Source organism: Colias croceus, chromosome 21 (assembly GCF_905220415.1).
Source record: "Colias croceus chromosome 21, ilColCroc2.1".
NCBI classification, from domain to species: domain Eukaryota; kingdom Metazoa; phylum Arthropoda; class Insecta; order Lepidoptera; family Pieridae; genus Colias; species Colias croceus.
Window position 1 is genome coordinate 3,865,401 of NC_059557.1, and position 14,411 is coordinate 3,879,811.

Below are 14,411 nucleotides of genomic sequence, written 5' to 3' on the forward strand. Positions count from 1 at the left end.
ATTAGATAAAAATCATTAATATATATTAAAAGGGTATAATTTCTACAATCAGGTACGAGACGGAGTTCGTACCTCGAGCAACCTTCGGCGCTAAGCCACTGGCCTTAAGGTTGAAACTAATTTTATTCATTACTAACCAAAGTTTAACATACAGGAACGCATGGACCGATTTATGTATAAATCGGCCGATTCGCGTACTAATATTGAGAAGAATTCCAGAGGCATTATGTCCTTTTCCTTTACCTTTCTTTTATTTTTCATGAATCCTTTCTCTATCCTATATCTACTACAGCTGGCAATTCATTTGCAAAGGGCCTCTCGGCAAATGTTCAGCGGTGGTCGCTTACCATCAGGCGACCGCTAGCCTGATCTAACCTTTATTTTGAGCGTAGTTCGAAATCGGCCTAAAATCGGTACATGCGTTCCAATGCTAAGTTCATACTATTATTTTGGTCAGGTATTACGAGACGGGGTCGATCAAGCCCCGCGCGATCGGCGGCTCCAAGCCCAGAGTCGCCACGACCCCCGTGGTCCAGAAGATAGCTGATTACAAGCGGGAGTGCCCGTCGATCTTCGCGTGGGAGATAAGAGATCGTCTGCTGAGTGAAAACGTGTGCAATAACGACAATATTCCTAGTGTGAGTATCTTTTATATTACTTTTAATTTTTAGGTTATTAGACTCTACATATTGATAACTCACACACAATAACCCTCAACGCGCACATCTCATATAACACATCAAACATCTACCTATATATTTTCTTGTTCTACAAGTATCTACTTTTACTTTATAGATATTCCTAGATACACAGACTAGACAAAATTGACAATGTATGGTAGAATTAGATAATAATATCATTTCACAATACTGCACATCTTGAAATTCAAACATAAGAGTCGTCCACCTTGACACGTCAATAATAGATAGCCAATTGAATGATGTCAAAACACGATGAATTTAATTAAATTCCTAGGTGTATTGTAACGCCCTTCAAATAAGCCGGTCAGAGTCTTAACAATGTGCCTTTTAATCCAATTTTGCGACATAAAATTTCTGGTTACGAGCATATGTTTGGTATTTCGAAGCGGGACCATTGTATTCGGCCTTTTGACGGCACTGACCATTCTACACGCGGCCTTATGATTTCTGTCGAGTTTTTGCTATCTATACAAATCGATGTCTATTATAGAGAAGTTCATAAATTCACGATGACAGCCGTTTTATTTGACAAATAAATTGCAAAGTTAATAAACTCGGGAGATATTTCTTTTCTTTGGAAATATTGCGTAGTGAAAAAAATATTGGTTCTAGTATAGTATTTTTATTTCTTCAAGTTCTTCAAGTTTTTGTAATATCTTAAGTGCTGTAAAAAGTATTATTTAAACTAAGCAATAGTAGATAATTTACTACCTTAACCTTATGCGAATGTAACCTATTAATATGCTTTGTATAATAGGTACAAACATAGAATAAACTTTGCACCTTATTAAAGAAGTGCTCTATGATCATAAAAAAACAATGTTAAACCTAATTGAGCCTAAAACAACAAAAACTATTTAAATTAATAAACCGCGTTCCAAAACAAGTTAACTAATTTACACAAACAGATAAAAACACTTCATTCAAAACTATAATTGGGCCAAACAAAACCCTCCCCCGCAGTGCGTAAGATCACAATGACACACGTTTCAAAACTTCGGCACGATTAACGAAAAATTGGTCCAATTTCGGCGAAAAAAAATTACAATATTGTCGAATACCGGCCTTTATATTTTTTGTTCACGGCAGATGTCCCGATGTCTCGTTCGATTAGCCGCCATGTCACTTCGCATGGCTTTATACGAGAACGCAATATTTTTCGTATGGATCAACATATTTTATCGCATAATTAAAATCGATGTTCCATTTTTGTCGGTTATTTTTGAAGAGATAATTTCGAGAAAGGATGCGTTTTGCGATCGTTGTCGGCGTCATTTATATTTCAATCGCAATTAACGAGGACGCAAATTGTGTTAATTGTTTCGTGCTTTTTATTTCATTCGGTTTATGCAATTATAAAATTAACTAACAATTAATCGCATTAAATTTCTACTACAATTTTATTGTCAGTAACAATAATATTTTATTCAACAACTACACCAAATCGAAAATTTTAAACGCACACATCGATCTAAAGTTATGCGTGCACACAAAGCTAATACAAACCACACCTCTACAATAATTTCGTATATTACACGTTCACCTATAGGCTATAACGAGAGGCAAAATTGAAGCCCTCAACCCTCAGCAAGAAGATTCGGCGCCAAAGGGGCTATTTTTATAACTGTCGTACGCACCCGCACGACTGGGCAAATAGATGAACGGATAGATGCATTTACACGTACGTCAGAAAGAGATAGGTATTTATTGTCAGTTGCGTTTCGTAGTCATAACGGTCGAATGGGCGTGATGTTTCTTACCAACTGAGAGCGAACAAAAATAACGAACAATCGATTGCGGCGCGGCGGAAGAGTGGCGTATGTACTTACCCCCATGATTTAGGTGTACGTCTAGGTATTTGCATGTGTTATAAATTGACAGACTATTTGTTATTTTAAACGTGTGTTTTAAGTTTTAAGCATTTTGGTGGTGTGATATGGTTTTGTGTGAAGAGCGCGTTTTAGATCGTCTGTCTATAATAATAAATATATTTCTTGCAAAACACGCATTAAAACAGTAGGCTTTGTCTTTTATTCAACTCTTTAAATATACAGGATTGCCGATTGAGATCTCATTAATTATTAATAAATAAAAACCTTGTTTAAGATATTTGTATTTAAAATGATTGTGCAACAGATTAATTGAACAAAGTGAAACTTAACAGCTTTTTTTCGATAAAAAAATAATTTGATACGAGACCTTCATTGCATTAAACTCATTGAAGTGAAAACATACGTCATTTTTCTTCCCGCGTTCCGCACTATAATGCCACGTTTCACGCGTGAGTGCACAAAACATCTGTTGTCCCGCTCACACCCATAGTAATTCTTCATAAGTAACCGTCGAGTTGTTTTCCCCTCTCATTCACCGGATTAACGTCAACTGCTTATGGCATAGGAATTGATGGTTAAGTCCAGACTCTAGGAATATTTATGAAAATGGCGGGCGTTTGAAGTATGATGATGGGCTTCGATGGTGTTTGGAGCAAATAATTATTTTAGCATTTCATTTGTAAAAGACGATTTGCATGCTGGAATAAATTGGTGATGTCTGCAAGGTTTCATTGCCTAAGAAGAGTATTTTCCATTAACACTTATCCATATTTCTATCTATTTTACTGTTATTTTATTAGAACAATTTTTGGTTATTCAAATAACTGAACTCTACATAGAGTTTTGGATTACGATGAAACATACCTACATCCGAGAAATTGTACGGCGACAATAAACGTACACCTACCATCATATTCATACAGAGAATATTCTAAAGTGAGTATAAGAAGACAAACCACTAAGAAAAATAGCTGTCTTACATAATTAAGATAGAGCTAAGAATCTTTTTCAAACACTAACACCACTATACGTCACGTCACAAATAACTCCAAAATCAAGTACCGGTCGATGTTGGAACACGACACCTCCGAACTACCGCGCCGCAGTTCGGGGGCTTCATGTTAGCTGACCCGCGTTTCGGCACGCACGGTAATTAGATCACTATAAGACGATGACGATGTTACGGCCCTTTGGTAGGTTTTGTGGGACAAACGAACGCATGAAGGAGGTCCTATATACCACCAAAGATCTGAAGTAATCCTATAGATAGATAGATACTACATAGGTACAGTATTTTTGCATATATTTTCAAACTCAAACTCAAACTCAAACATTCATTTATTCAATTAGACTACTATTTAGTAGCACTTTCGAATCGTCATTACATAATTATTTTAACATTTACCACCGATTCGGAAAGCAGTGATCTATGGAGAAGAATCGGCAAGAAACTCCATAGTTGCTCTTTTAAAATCATGTCGATATTACATAATATGTAAATTATATCTAAATACATAATATATCATAATATACAAAGAACTGTCCTGTGGTTTTTACGCGACAACCCTCCATGGGTTTTTATCGTCCATATATTCCTGAATACTGTAGTACGCTCTCTGAACTAGTACATTTTTTATATAAGTTTTAAATTTAGAACTACTAAACTCTCTAATATTATGAGGAATTCTATTGTAAAAGCGTATACCTTGACCCATAAATGAATTTTTAACTTTAGCTAATCGGAAAAATGGCATTTCAATTCTATTTCTGTTCCTTGTGCCATAACAGTGTCTATCTCCTACTCTTGTGTGTAAGTCGGCGTTTTTGTGTACATGCAAAATATTATTAAATATATACTGTGATGGTAGAGTAAGTATACCAGTATTCTTAAAGAGATCTCTTAGTGAGTCCCGAGCACGTAAATTATATATAGAGCGAATGGCTCTTTTCTGTAAGATAAATATAGTTTCTATATCTGCTGCCCTGCCCCATAGTAGAATTCCATAGGACATAATACTATGAAAGTAGCTGAAATATACCAATCTAGCTGTATCTTCATCGGTGAGATGCCTTACCTTTCGGACTGCATATGCTGCTGAACTGAGCTTACCTGCAGCGGTGTTGACATGGGCTCCCCACTGTAGTTTCTCGTCCAATGTTAACCCAAGAAATACAGTCGATTCTGTAGGGTGTAATACCTCCCCGTTCAAGGTAATATTTCTGCTCAACTTTTTTATTAGGTATATAAGTAGTTATGTACTCCTAATTATAGGTAGTTAAAAGACTATTAAATTTGTTTTATGGTGATGATGAATTAAGCAAGTACATAATATATTAAATTTGAATATTGGTACAATACATATCTATCTACACATTTTGTTTGTAAAATAACGCAATATAATTATGCAATAGATGTAAGTAGGTACTGGTTTGAGTGAAAACCTTTGATAACAGTACTTTATCAAAACTCAAACCCAAACTCAAACATTTATTTATTCAATTAGACTTCTTCGAGAAGCACTTTTGAAACGTCAATACATATTTTTATCATTTACCACCGATTCGGAAAGCAGTATCTATGGAGAAGAATCGGCAAGAAACTCCATAGTTGCTCTTTTAAATCATTTCAGTATTACAATTTAATTTTACAAAATATGTAAGTAACCGTACGTATATATTATCATAATATGCCAAAGAACTGTCCTGCGGTTCTCACGCGACAACCCTCCATGGGTTTTTATCTTCCATATATTCCTTAATGCTGTAATAGGCTCTCTGAACTAAGACGTTTTTTACATAATTCTTAAATTTAGCACTACTAAACTCTTTAATACTATGAGGAATTATAATAATATCTGATCTATAATAATTATTTACGTAAATTATTTACGTATTTGCCTGTCCAGTTTATTTATATATGTAAGGTAGCTATTTGCATAATTCCTAGGCACACTTCATAAGGCAAAGCTTCAAATGATCGAAATCCTACAACTGCAAGTACAAATTGACCATATTTCATTTGAAAATAAAGGTTTTTTATCAAATTTTGTATGTAGATAAGTACTTTACATTTTACAATTTGTAGAGTAAGCAATAATTACTGGAATTTTAAGTTCCTATGAACCAACGAATATTCACTTCACAATCCTAAATATTATAAAAATTACTTACCTAATTGTCTTTCAGCAAATAAGCATCAAATTTGCTTAGATATTACACGTAGCTGTTCAATTTGATATTAACATCGCTTCCACCAATAACCTCCCAATAAACGATATTACGTTATCTAAATAACAATTTAACAGTCATAAAGAGCTAAAAACCACAGCCAAACTATCCAATCTGTGCGTCCTGAGGGAATCAAACCCCCAACTTACCGCACCCTTACCCGCCGGGAACCGAACTTGGGTCTCCGCGGGTTAAGCGTACGTTAAAATGTTTATAGATAATGCCAATGTAGGTAATAGTAATTCTAATTCCAAGGGTCGCGACCCTTACGGAATTTTCGTTCGTCATAATGGCGCTACGTTTTTGATACTGAAAAAGCTTTTTGTCGCTTTCATTTCTTTTGTTATTTCGGGGAGGTTTATTCCTTTACTGTCTGTAGCTGAGTGTATTAAAAATAGACTTGTATAATATTTGGTTATGGTTATACACTCTAGCATAAGCAACCTTTAACTGAAGGAGGCATCAATTTCTAAGCCTTGGAAAAATCATTTTTATAAACAGCTTGGCACCTGAAATTCACATATACAATAATTGAATATAAAAAATCAGGATCATTAAAAGTCACATAGTTAGTATAATGTGGTATAATATCCTACACCACAAAATATCGAACACACAGTCCTTGTTAATTTCACGTCCGATTTACTTAACAGGCCTATCGATAATTTACAAGACAGACTCTAATAGGCGACAGGGCCTTTTGTTCTCACGTGTTAGGACCACCTATATTGGCGGATCTATCACGGTATCAACGAGATGATCTATCGCCGTGACGTAGGAACGCACGGGTCTGTTAAGGGTGGTTTACACGGTGTGTGTTCAATCTAAGAATGATTCGATCCAACGAAGAGGAGAGCGCCTTAATTTGACGTCGTAGCTGTTAATTCGTGATAATTAATAAATTCAAGTTAGCAATGAAGTTTGAATTTGACGATAGAGCCACGAAAAATAAAATAAACCGTTATTAATAAGCAATATATTATTATGTAAGGTTTTCCGTAATTCATATAATATGTATTTCAAATTATATTGGGCGTTAGTCCCTCGTATTCTTAGTTGTTCTTCAAAAAGTACTAAATTATTATGGATTTGCTTTGTTTTACTCTTGCAAAACAAAGTTTAAATGAATGAAGTAAAAATGACTCTACATGCATAATTGTTCATATTTTTCCTTCTTATTGAGTTTCTTTACTTATATTGTAACTATTTTCAGTAAGTTGCGTGTTATAAACACTTCCTTAAATAACTTTCATTCAAGCCTCGTTAATGTGATGGATAAAAATATTGTTGTTTTTCATCATATTTGGGCGGTTGCGTGCCGTGTTGTAATTCTATACTTTGCAAAATTCCGTTACACGTTAGCTTTTTTATTTTAATTTTTTAAATATTTTTTTTATTGAATAACATACCTATAGAGATAAAATAATGTTTACAGGATAAATTTAATCGTCATGTTTAACAAAAAAATCTTAAATAGATGTGTAATTTAATATCATTTTTCTCTACGTATCTGCCAGATAAAGTATCTGATTTCAAAACGTCTCATAAGTTCGGTAGTTGACGGATTTTAGGCTTCACCTCACGATTTCATTAATATTTAATTAAATTTAAAGATATTACAATACAGCTGGTGTCAGGGAAGTGCTTAAAACATTTAATGATGATTAGCGACATTTATAAAATTAACAAAAAAAATCATTAAATCCCAAGAACACATCTCCGAGATAGAAAAAGCATGTAAAAAATGCGCCAATAGGCCATTAAATATGGTATATATACCTATGTCAGTTTCACTACTGTTGACTATAAAGTCTACCATCAAATGTTCTTACAAAAAATACATTTATATATTTTAACGGCATGTAATAAATCATATTAATATTTCTAAAACATTAAACGAAGTATAAATATTTGAAAACTCAGGCCCCTTTCAAATTCCCCTTTACGCCCTACGAAAGTTTTTACTTTTTAATAGCATACATCAGTGGATACTAATGTGCTCACTTTAGTTTTGTAAAGACGTAACCGCCATACTAATAAAGCTTACTATTTGAGACTTTTTAATTCACAGATTTTAAAATAAGAAATGTAAAAAAAAAATAACGTAAATAACATGAAAGCAAATTACAGACTAAAAGTTATAAATTTAAATTCTGCTTTATACTGCCATATATATTTTGTTTGTACAATCTTTGAAGATCTATTTTTATTCCATAAACAAATCCAATTTAACAATCAATTATTATTCAAAGATTTTTACAGTTTTTCTCCTATTGGAATTTAAATTTAAATTTCGAATAGGAGCACGCGTTTCTATCTGATTGGCCATTGAGCTGTCAGATGCAAAACACGTTTGAAATGCTTCTCTTATTTGTTATTTCAAAAATCGAATTTGAATTTTTGAGAAGGATTAGGATTAGAGGATTAACATTTTAATTGTATTTTATACTTCATTGAATTATCAGTAAATATTTAACGACTTACATAAGTAGATTTCTTTAAATTAGACATTTTTAATTATTGTTCAAAACATTAGGTACCTATTAAGTACTTCCTATGACTACTACCTATATAATATCTACCTATTTTCTTATTTTTGTATTCTAATTTTAATACTTTTTACATAATAAATAATATTAAATTTTAATTCTAATTCCAATTGCTATGTCTACAAAGTACCTATTTATAATAAGAATCTCATTCACTCACATTTCTAATAAGCTATTAGTGCTTATTTTTATGAACATAAAAATAAATAAGTCAATCAGCATTAAATGTTGACCTTTTCATAGACTAGATTTTGACAAGTTATTTTGAATAGTTCTCACGGCTTTAGTCTAATAAAAAATACTTATTTATATATAATAATCTTAATATTGTTTTCTGGAATTGAAATGAAAAAAATAGATGCAATTCGTACCTGTTATGTTTTATTTAAATCTTTTAACATTTTCTCTCCTAATCCTTTAATTTATAATATTAATCAAGCAAACTAGTTCAAAGTAGGCATGCTAAATAATATCGTGTCATTTTTTTTATCTTTTCGACGAAGCTGAAGCTCCTATTAAATTGATAAAGACTACCAATTGCGAACATAGCTTTTGATATAGGTAATCGCGTTAAAATCTAAAATATACCTATACATTCGTATTGAAAATATACTGTGTATACAATTTAGTACAAGACTGAAAATAATTATACAATTAGAATACTGAAATCAAAATTCAGTAAATACCTCGATGTTCGGAAAGGTGCGTCCATTAGTGAAACACAGGATTAGCACACCGGTGTTACATTTGGTCCAATATGGACGCCATTTTGATTGCCATTAAGATAAACTGGTTAATTACGATTTTCCTTACACTATCTATCTATATAAAGTGTTTGAATTAGTATTAAAGTGTTTGAATTTAATAGTTATTTCATTACCTACTTTTTGTAGGGATACTTTTCATTTTAGCTAAATATTTCATTTAGCTAAACGTTTGCCTTGCCTTTTACGGTTTTTAGATTCTGTCAGATAGGTACCTACGCGTTTAAATTTCAAAGCTGGAAATTAATTGTTCCAAAATTCTAATTTTAAATTTGAAAATGATTTTATTATTCATTCACACTTTTAGCACCGAAATAGGTGTAGGTAGATATTATCTTATAATAAACTTATTTCCTTTTATTTTATTCGAACTACTATTTAAGTTTAACTTCTTATTCCTTTCATGTCACACAGTTTCTCAATAAATCCTATTTTACCAAACCTTTCTTTCTATACGGAAAAATATCCCACCATTGCCAATAGCAACGGAAAAACATAGATATTATCATCTAGGGACGCCCCGCGGTGTCTATACGTACATAGTACTCTCTAATATATAGACCATAGATTATAAATAAACTAGAAGCCGCAAGGATTCGTGCCTTATCAGTATTTAATTTTAAAGGAAGTACGAAGCAATGAACTCTACGTTATTCCTTCTTATCTCATCCTTTTAACGATTTCAGTATAATTAATAGTTTTAATAGTCTAGATATGATATTAAGAAGGTCTTATATTGAATAATAATAAATTAAAAACATGTTGTGCGTTTGTGTTATAACTTATTCCCTCTCTAGATGTCACAGAACATTTGTTTTATACAAGTAAATATTAAAACCCTATCTAGTACTCTATATCTCTGATATATATACATAGGTTACATTCGTGACTCAGGTTTTTACGCATGCGTGCTTTTTCACCGAAAGTAGATGGATATTGGGGTTTTTAGGCCCTGAAGGGGTGCGGGGTGAGGGAGGGATGCCCTAATCTGTGTCCCTTTGAGCCTCCCGATTGGAATTTAGTAATCATATTAAATTTTAAATTACACGTACAAGTTAGGGTGGATAGCAATTTGTTTCCTATTAATAGTTGTTTACTGGTTTCTAATAGATGGCGGTGGGGAGCTTTTGTCTTTACAACATGTATATTGTATATTATGTGCAGCGATCAATAGATAGTGTAAACAAAATGTTAACTAGATATATGTACATACTAAAATTGATTTGTGTGCAATTTTTCGTATGACAATAAAACAACCAATAATTCATATTTAAAAGTTTATTTATTTCTCTAATCTGTACAATTTACTGTTACATAATACATTACACTAACTAAATATTGATATAATAAAGACATCATAGCTACAACAGTCCATACCTTAATACACATTGGCATCGCTTGTTACCTATGTAGGTCTATACATTAATGAGTAAATGAATGGAAAATAGTTAATTTTCCATTCATTCCCTCTTCACAAAAACTAAACCAATACTGTCTCTAGGTATCATCAATAAACCGCGTGCTCCGGAACCTCGCGTCTCAAAAAGAACAGGCAGCATCAGCGCAAAACGACAGTGTGTACGAGAAGCTAAGGATGTTCAACGGTCAGGCGGCGACGGGCTGGTGGTACCCCGGGCTCCCAACCGCTCCTGCAGCACCTGCTATACCAGCCCCACTGCCACCACAGTTGAACCGACCCACCGAAGAACATAAGCGAGGTATGTGCTGTGAAATGGTCATAACTTTCTACAGTTAAAAATAATAAAATATTGTTACTGGTTATACAATCTCGATTCGAGCCCCCAAAACCTCATGATGACCACGACCGCTAAAAATCTGCAGATATTAGATTGGATTGAATATTAATTTCGGCCGTAAGAGTGTTTAGACGAAGAAGAATACACAATACCTACCGCAGTGTAACGTTTTTACAAAAAAAAAAAAATTGTTATTGCAGCATAGAACTGATAAAATCATTGATTCAATTACAAATTGTATTTCCTTATGTCCTTATCAACATATCTATTGTGCATATAAAAGCATACAAAGCACTCAGTCAGCAGTATCGCAGTCAAACTAATATCTATTGATACACGAAAAAATTATAGAAAAATTTTAAGTGTTTTAAAACTCAGTTCAACATCACTGTAGACAGTGGTTGGATAAGAATAGATTCTTATCCAACCCTGCAGATTTAAAAACTATAACACAATATATGTATATTCACAAACAGTTAGATACTCTCGCAAAAGACGTGTTATTTGGAACTATTCACACATTCAAGTATATTATGTAAGGTGCTGGGGTCGACAGTTGGCGCTACCTTTTTCCATTTCACTTTGACGTGAGGCGCGAACCTTGTCTTTGCTTGCCTTAAATTGTCGACTAGGGTTGAAAATGTTATTATGTTACTTCTAGCTATACAAAGATATACGTATAGACAGATATATGAAATTATAGGTACGGGATACTTTTTCATAATTAGTTCCTTTTTACCTATAAAACGGTGGTCATTTGTTAAAGTAATTTTATTCATAACTAAAAAAAATACCTACATGTGTTTTTTCTATTTAATTTCTATGTATTTTTGAAATGCTCTTCATGCCGCGCCGTTTTCTATATTTATAGGCATAAAATACTAAGGGTAGCCCTAAGAGCCATTCCTTGAATGATATTGGCGTGGGGTGTGGAAAGGCGGGGGTCTTGCTTGTGGCGTGCCAGATAACTTCTTTTTGTGCATGCTCCCCTGGTACTTTTGTTTTACATTTGCTAAAAGATCCAGGTTTTGTTTATAAATTATATTATATATATTTACTAGCTTTTATGACCATGGCAATTTGTTTTGATTATAAACTCTAGTATCTCGAAAAAGATTTCAAAGACCTAACAGTAACAATTAAATTTCGCTCATAACAATACTATTTTTTTTACAATACCTTATAAATCTATTATCCATACTAATATTATAAATGCGAAAGTAACTCTGTCTGTCTGTTACTCAATCACGCCTTAACTACTGAACCAATTTGCATGAAAATTGGTATGGAGATATTTTGATACCCGAGACACTAGGACATAGGCTACTTTTTACCCCGGGACATAGGTTAGGTTTTATCCCGGAAATCCCGCGGGAACGGGAACTATGCGGGCTTTTCTTTGACTGCGCGGACGATGCCGCGGGTGGAAAGCTATTTTACTATAAAATTTCATATCCGAAAATTCTAAAAAATATCAAAGAAAATTCCTGCTCTTTTAAATTTCCAATCAAATTATATTCACACATTCGCATATAACTTCATAATTGGTAAAAAATATCGTTAAACATTAGAGAAATATCCCGTTCTCAGAACGATTTCTTCGTTTCCGCTTATCAATTACTCAGATCTGAGGTAATTTCTCGTGAACCCACCTCCTGGGCGTTGTAAATTTAGCCTCCTTAGTTCCTACGGTTGTGGGAAAATATTAGACGTGCTGAATCTGGTTTAGTTATAGTAGTGTTACCTATGTATGATTTGAATATTGTGTGTTGAAGAATAGGTGGATCTATATATCAATGCTAGATTTTAATGGGGATTCGAAGTATTTATGTATCCTACAAACAAAATACGACAAAGAAAGTTTTTAAATCTAAAGGAAAACGTTTACGTATTATTTAATTTCATTTGAGCTTTTACCGTAGAACAAAATCTAATATTTTCGGGTTCTTGGCAACAGCAGGCTTAAGTTAAATATACAACTAGTGTACAAAATTAAAGAGAAAAGTCAAGTTGGAAGTTATAAAGTTTCAGCGTTTGCTGATTAACACCTCGTGTGATGTGATCGTGACGGGAAACCTTATCACACTGCGCCAAAATGATTTTATATGCTTTTAGATGCAGTTCATTTTTTATCTTATTATGAAATGTATACGACTTCAATTTGTACAGCTTTGAAGCCTTTGCATTGGTTGGTGTTGTAGTTTCAACAGTTCAAGTTCATCGAATTTTATTTATACTTAACCCTATATTTTAAGGAAGCAATTAGATACGAAATATTTATAGTTAGATCTAATTTATAGTTCTTCATAGCTGGAAAACTGTTATTCACCACGTATGTATTTTTACATTTTTCAATCATTGATAATTTTTCATTTAACATTCCTTACGGCCACTAAATGAAATCACGGTAACCATAAAATAGAGATAACATTACGCTGTGTTTACAGGTTGGTTACGCAAATAATTGCACAAATTGCTTGCGCAAACCGGCTTAGAACATAAACACAATAGTGTGTAGCGCGGTTTGGAGCGGCGATAGTGGTCAATCGATGATAGCAACCATTTGATAACACAGCTTTTATTGCATTTTAATTTACGAAAATATGTTTTTACAATAACTTCTTGAGTTTCTTAGTTGAACTTATTTTATTAAGTACTAAACAGTAGACCCGATTGCGATATTGTGCAGGGATAAATAAAAAAAATAAAAAAAAAAGAGTTTATTTTATTTCATTTATATTACTTATCTAAAGTAGGTACTGCATCTTAATATAAAAATGATTTTCACGTAACTTATGCATGAGTAATTGAGTAATCAAGGTCATTTAGGTACATATTATCGTGAAGTGGACGTGTCATTTCGTGAAAATATAGACCTTTGTATATAGCAGTTATAGGAACCATTAATTTTCTTGTAATGCCATTAAATTAAGGAAGCTTCTTGCTCGTCAAGGTTTAAGATATTGAATGAATAAGACCACCCCTGAATAAAGTTTTCCATTCAAGCAAACTTTTTAATGATTCCAAAAAAAAAACACAACAAATGAAATCGTGTAAATTACCACAGCGATAGAGCGTTTTGCTATAAGCCACTCAGTTACAAAACTCGGCAAACCGTTTCTATTCCACTCGAACATTAAACGCTGAATTATGCCACTATCGACACAAACGTTATGAATGAAACAATAGCATTTTAATTGAACTCGTCGAGTGCTACAGTGCAATTGACTTTAAAATCGAAAGTGTACTCGACGGAGTAACACGTGTTGAAAAGTTAATAGCTGCGTTCCGCCTCGCTGGTTGCAATGTTTGATTTGAAATCGATATCTTTTATTCGATTCGCGATTTGCAAGTACTCCCCCTTAAATTGAAACGTCAATTGGTGCAATTTAAGGAGCAGTTGCTGTTTTGGAACGCTCCATAGATTAAAAAATATTGTTGTGTTCTTTTTAGAATTGGAATATCTTTAATTAAATATGTATGTCGGTTTAAAAATGTATACTCTGACCCACTCTGACCTGACCTATATTATACAAATATGGTATCAAAATTTTTGCTTTTTCAATAGAAATAGACCCAT

At 33.1% G+C, this 14,411-nt stretch overlaps 1 protein-coding gene across 4 annotated transcripts in view; it reads left to right on the forward strand.

Annotated features, from left to right (window-relative positions):
• LOC123701386 (paired box protein Pax-6) overlaps positions 1-14,411 on the forward strand; it is a 53,985-nt gene that overhangs the window by 23,658 nt on the left and 15,916 nt on the right. For 2 of the 4 annotated variants that reach the window (XM_045648834.1, XM_045648835.1), the window contains exons 4-6: positions 53-109; positions 458-638; positions 10,576-10,792. In XM_045648834.1, coding sequence (XP_045504790.1) covers positions 53-109; positions 458-638; positions 10,576-10,792 — 455 coding nt within the window. The remainder of the gene's footprint in view (positions 1-52; positions 110-457; positions 639-10,575; positions 10,793-14,411) is intronic. The other 2 variants (XM_045648836.1, XM_045648838.1) reach the window with 1 other exon arrangement.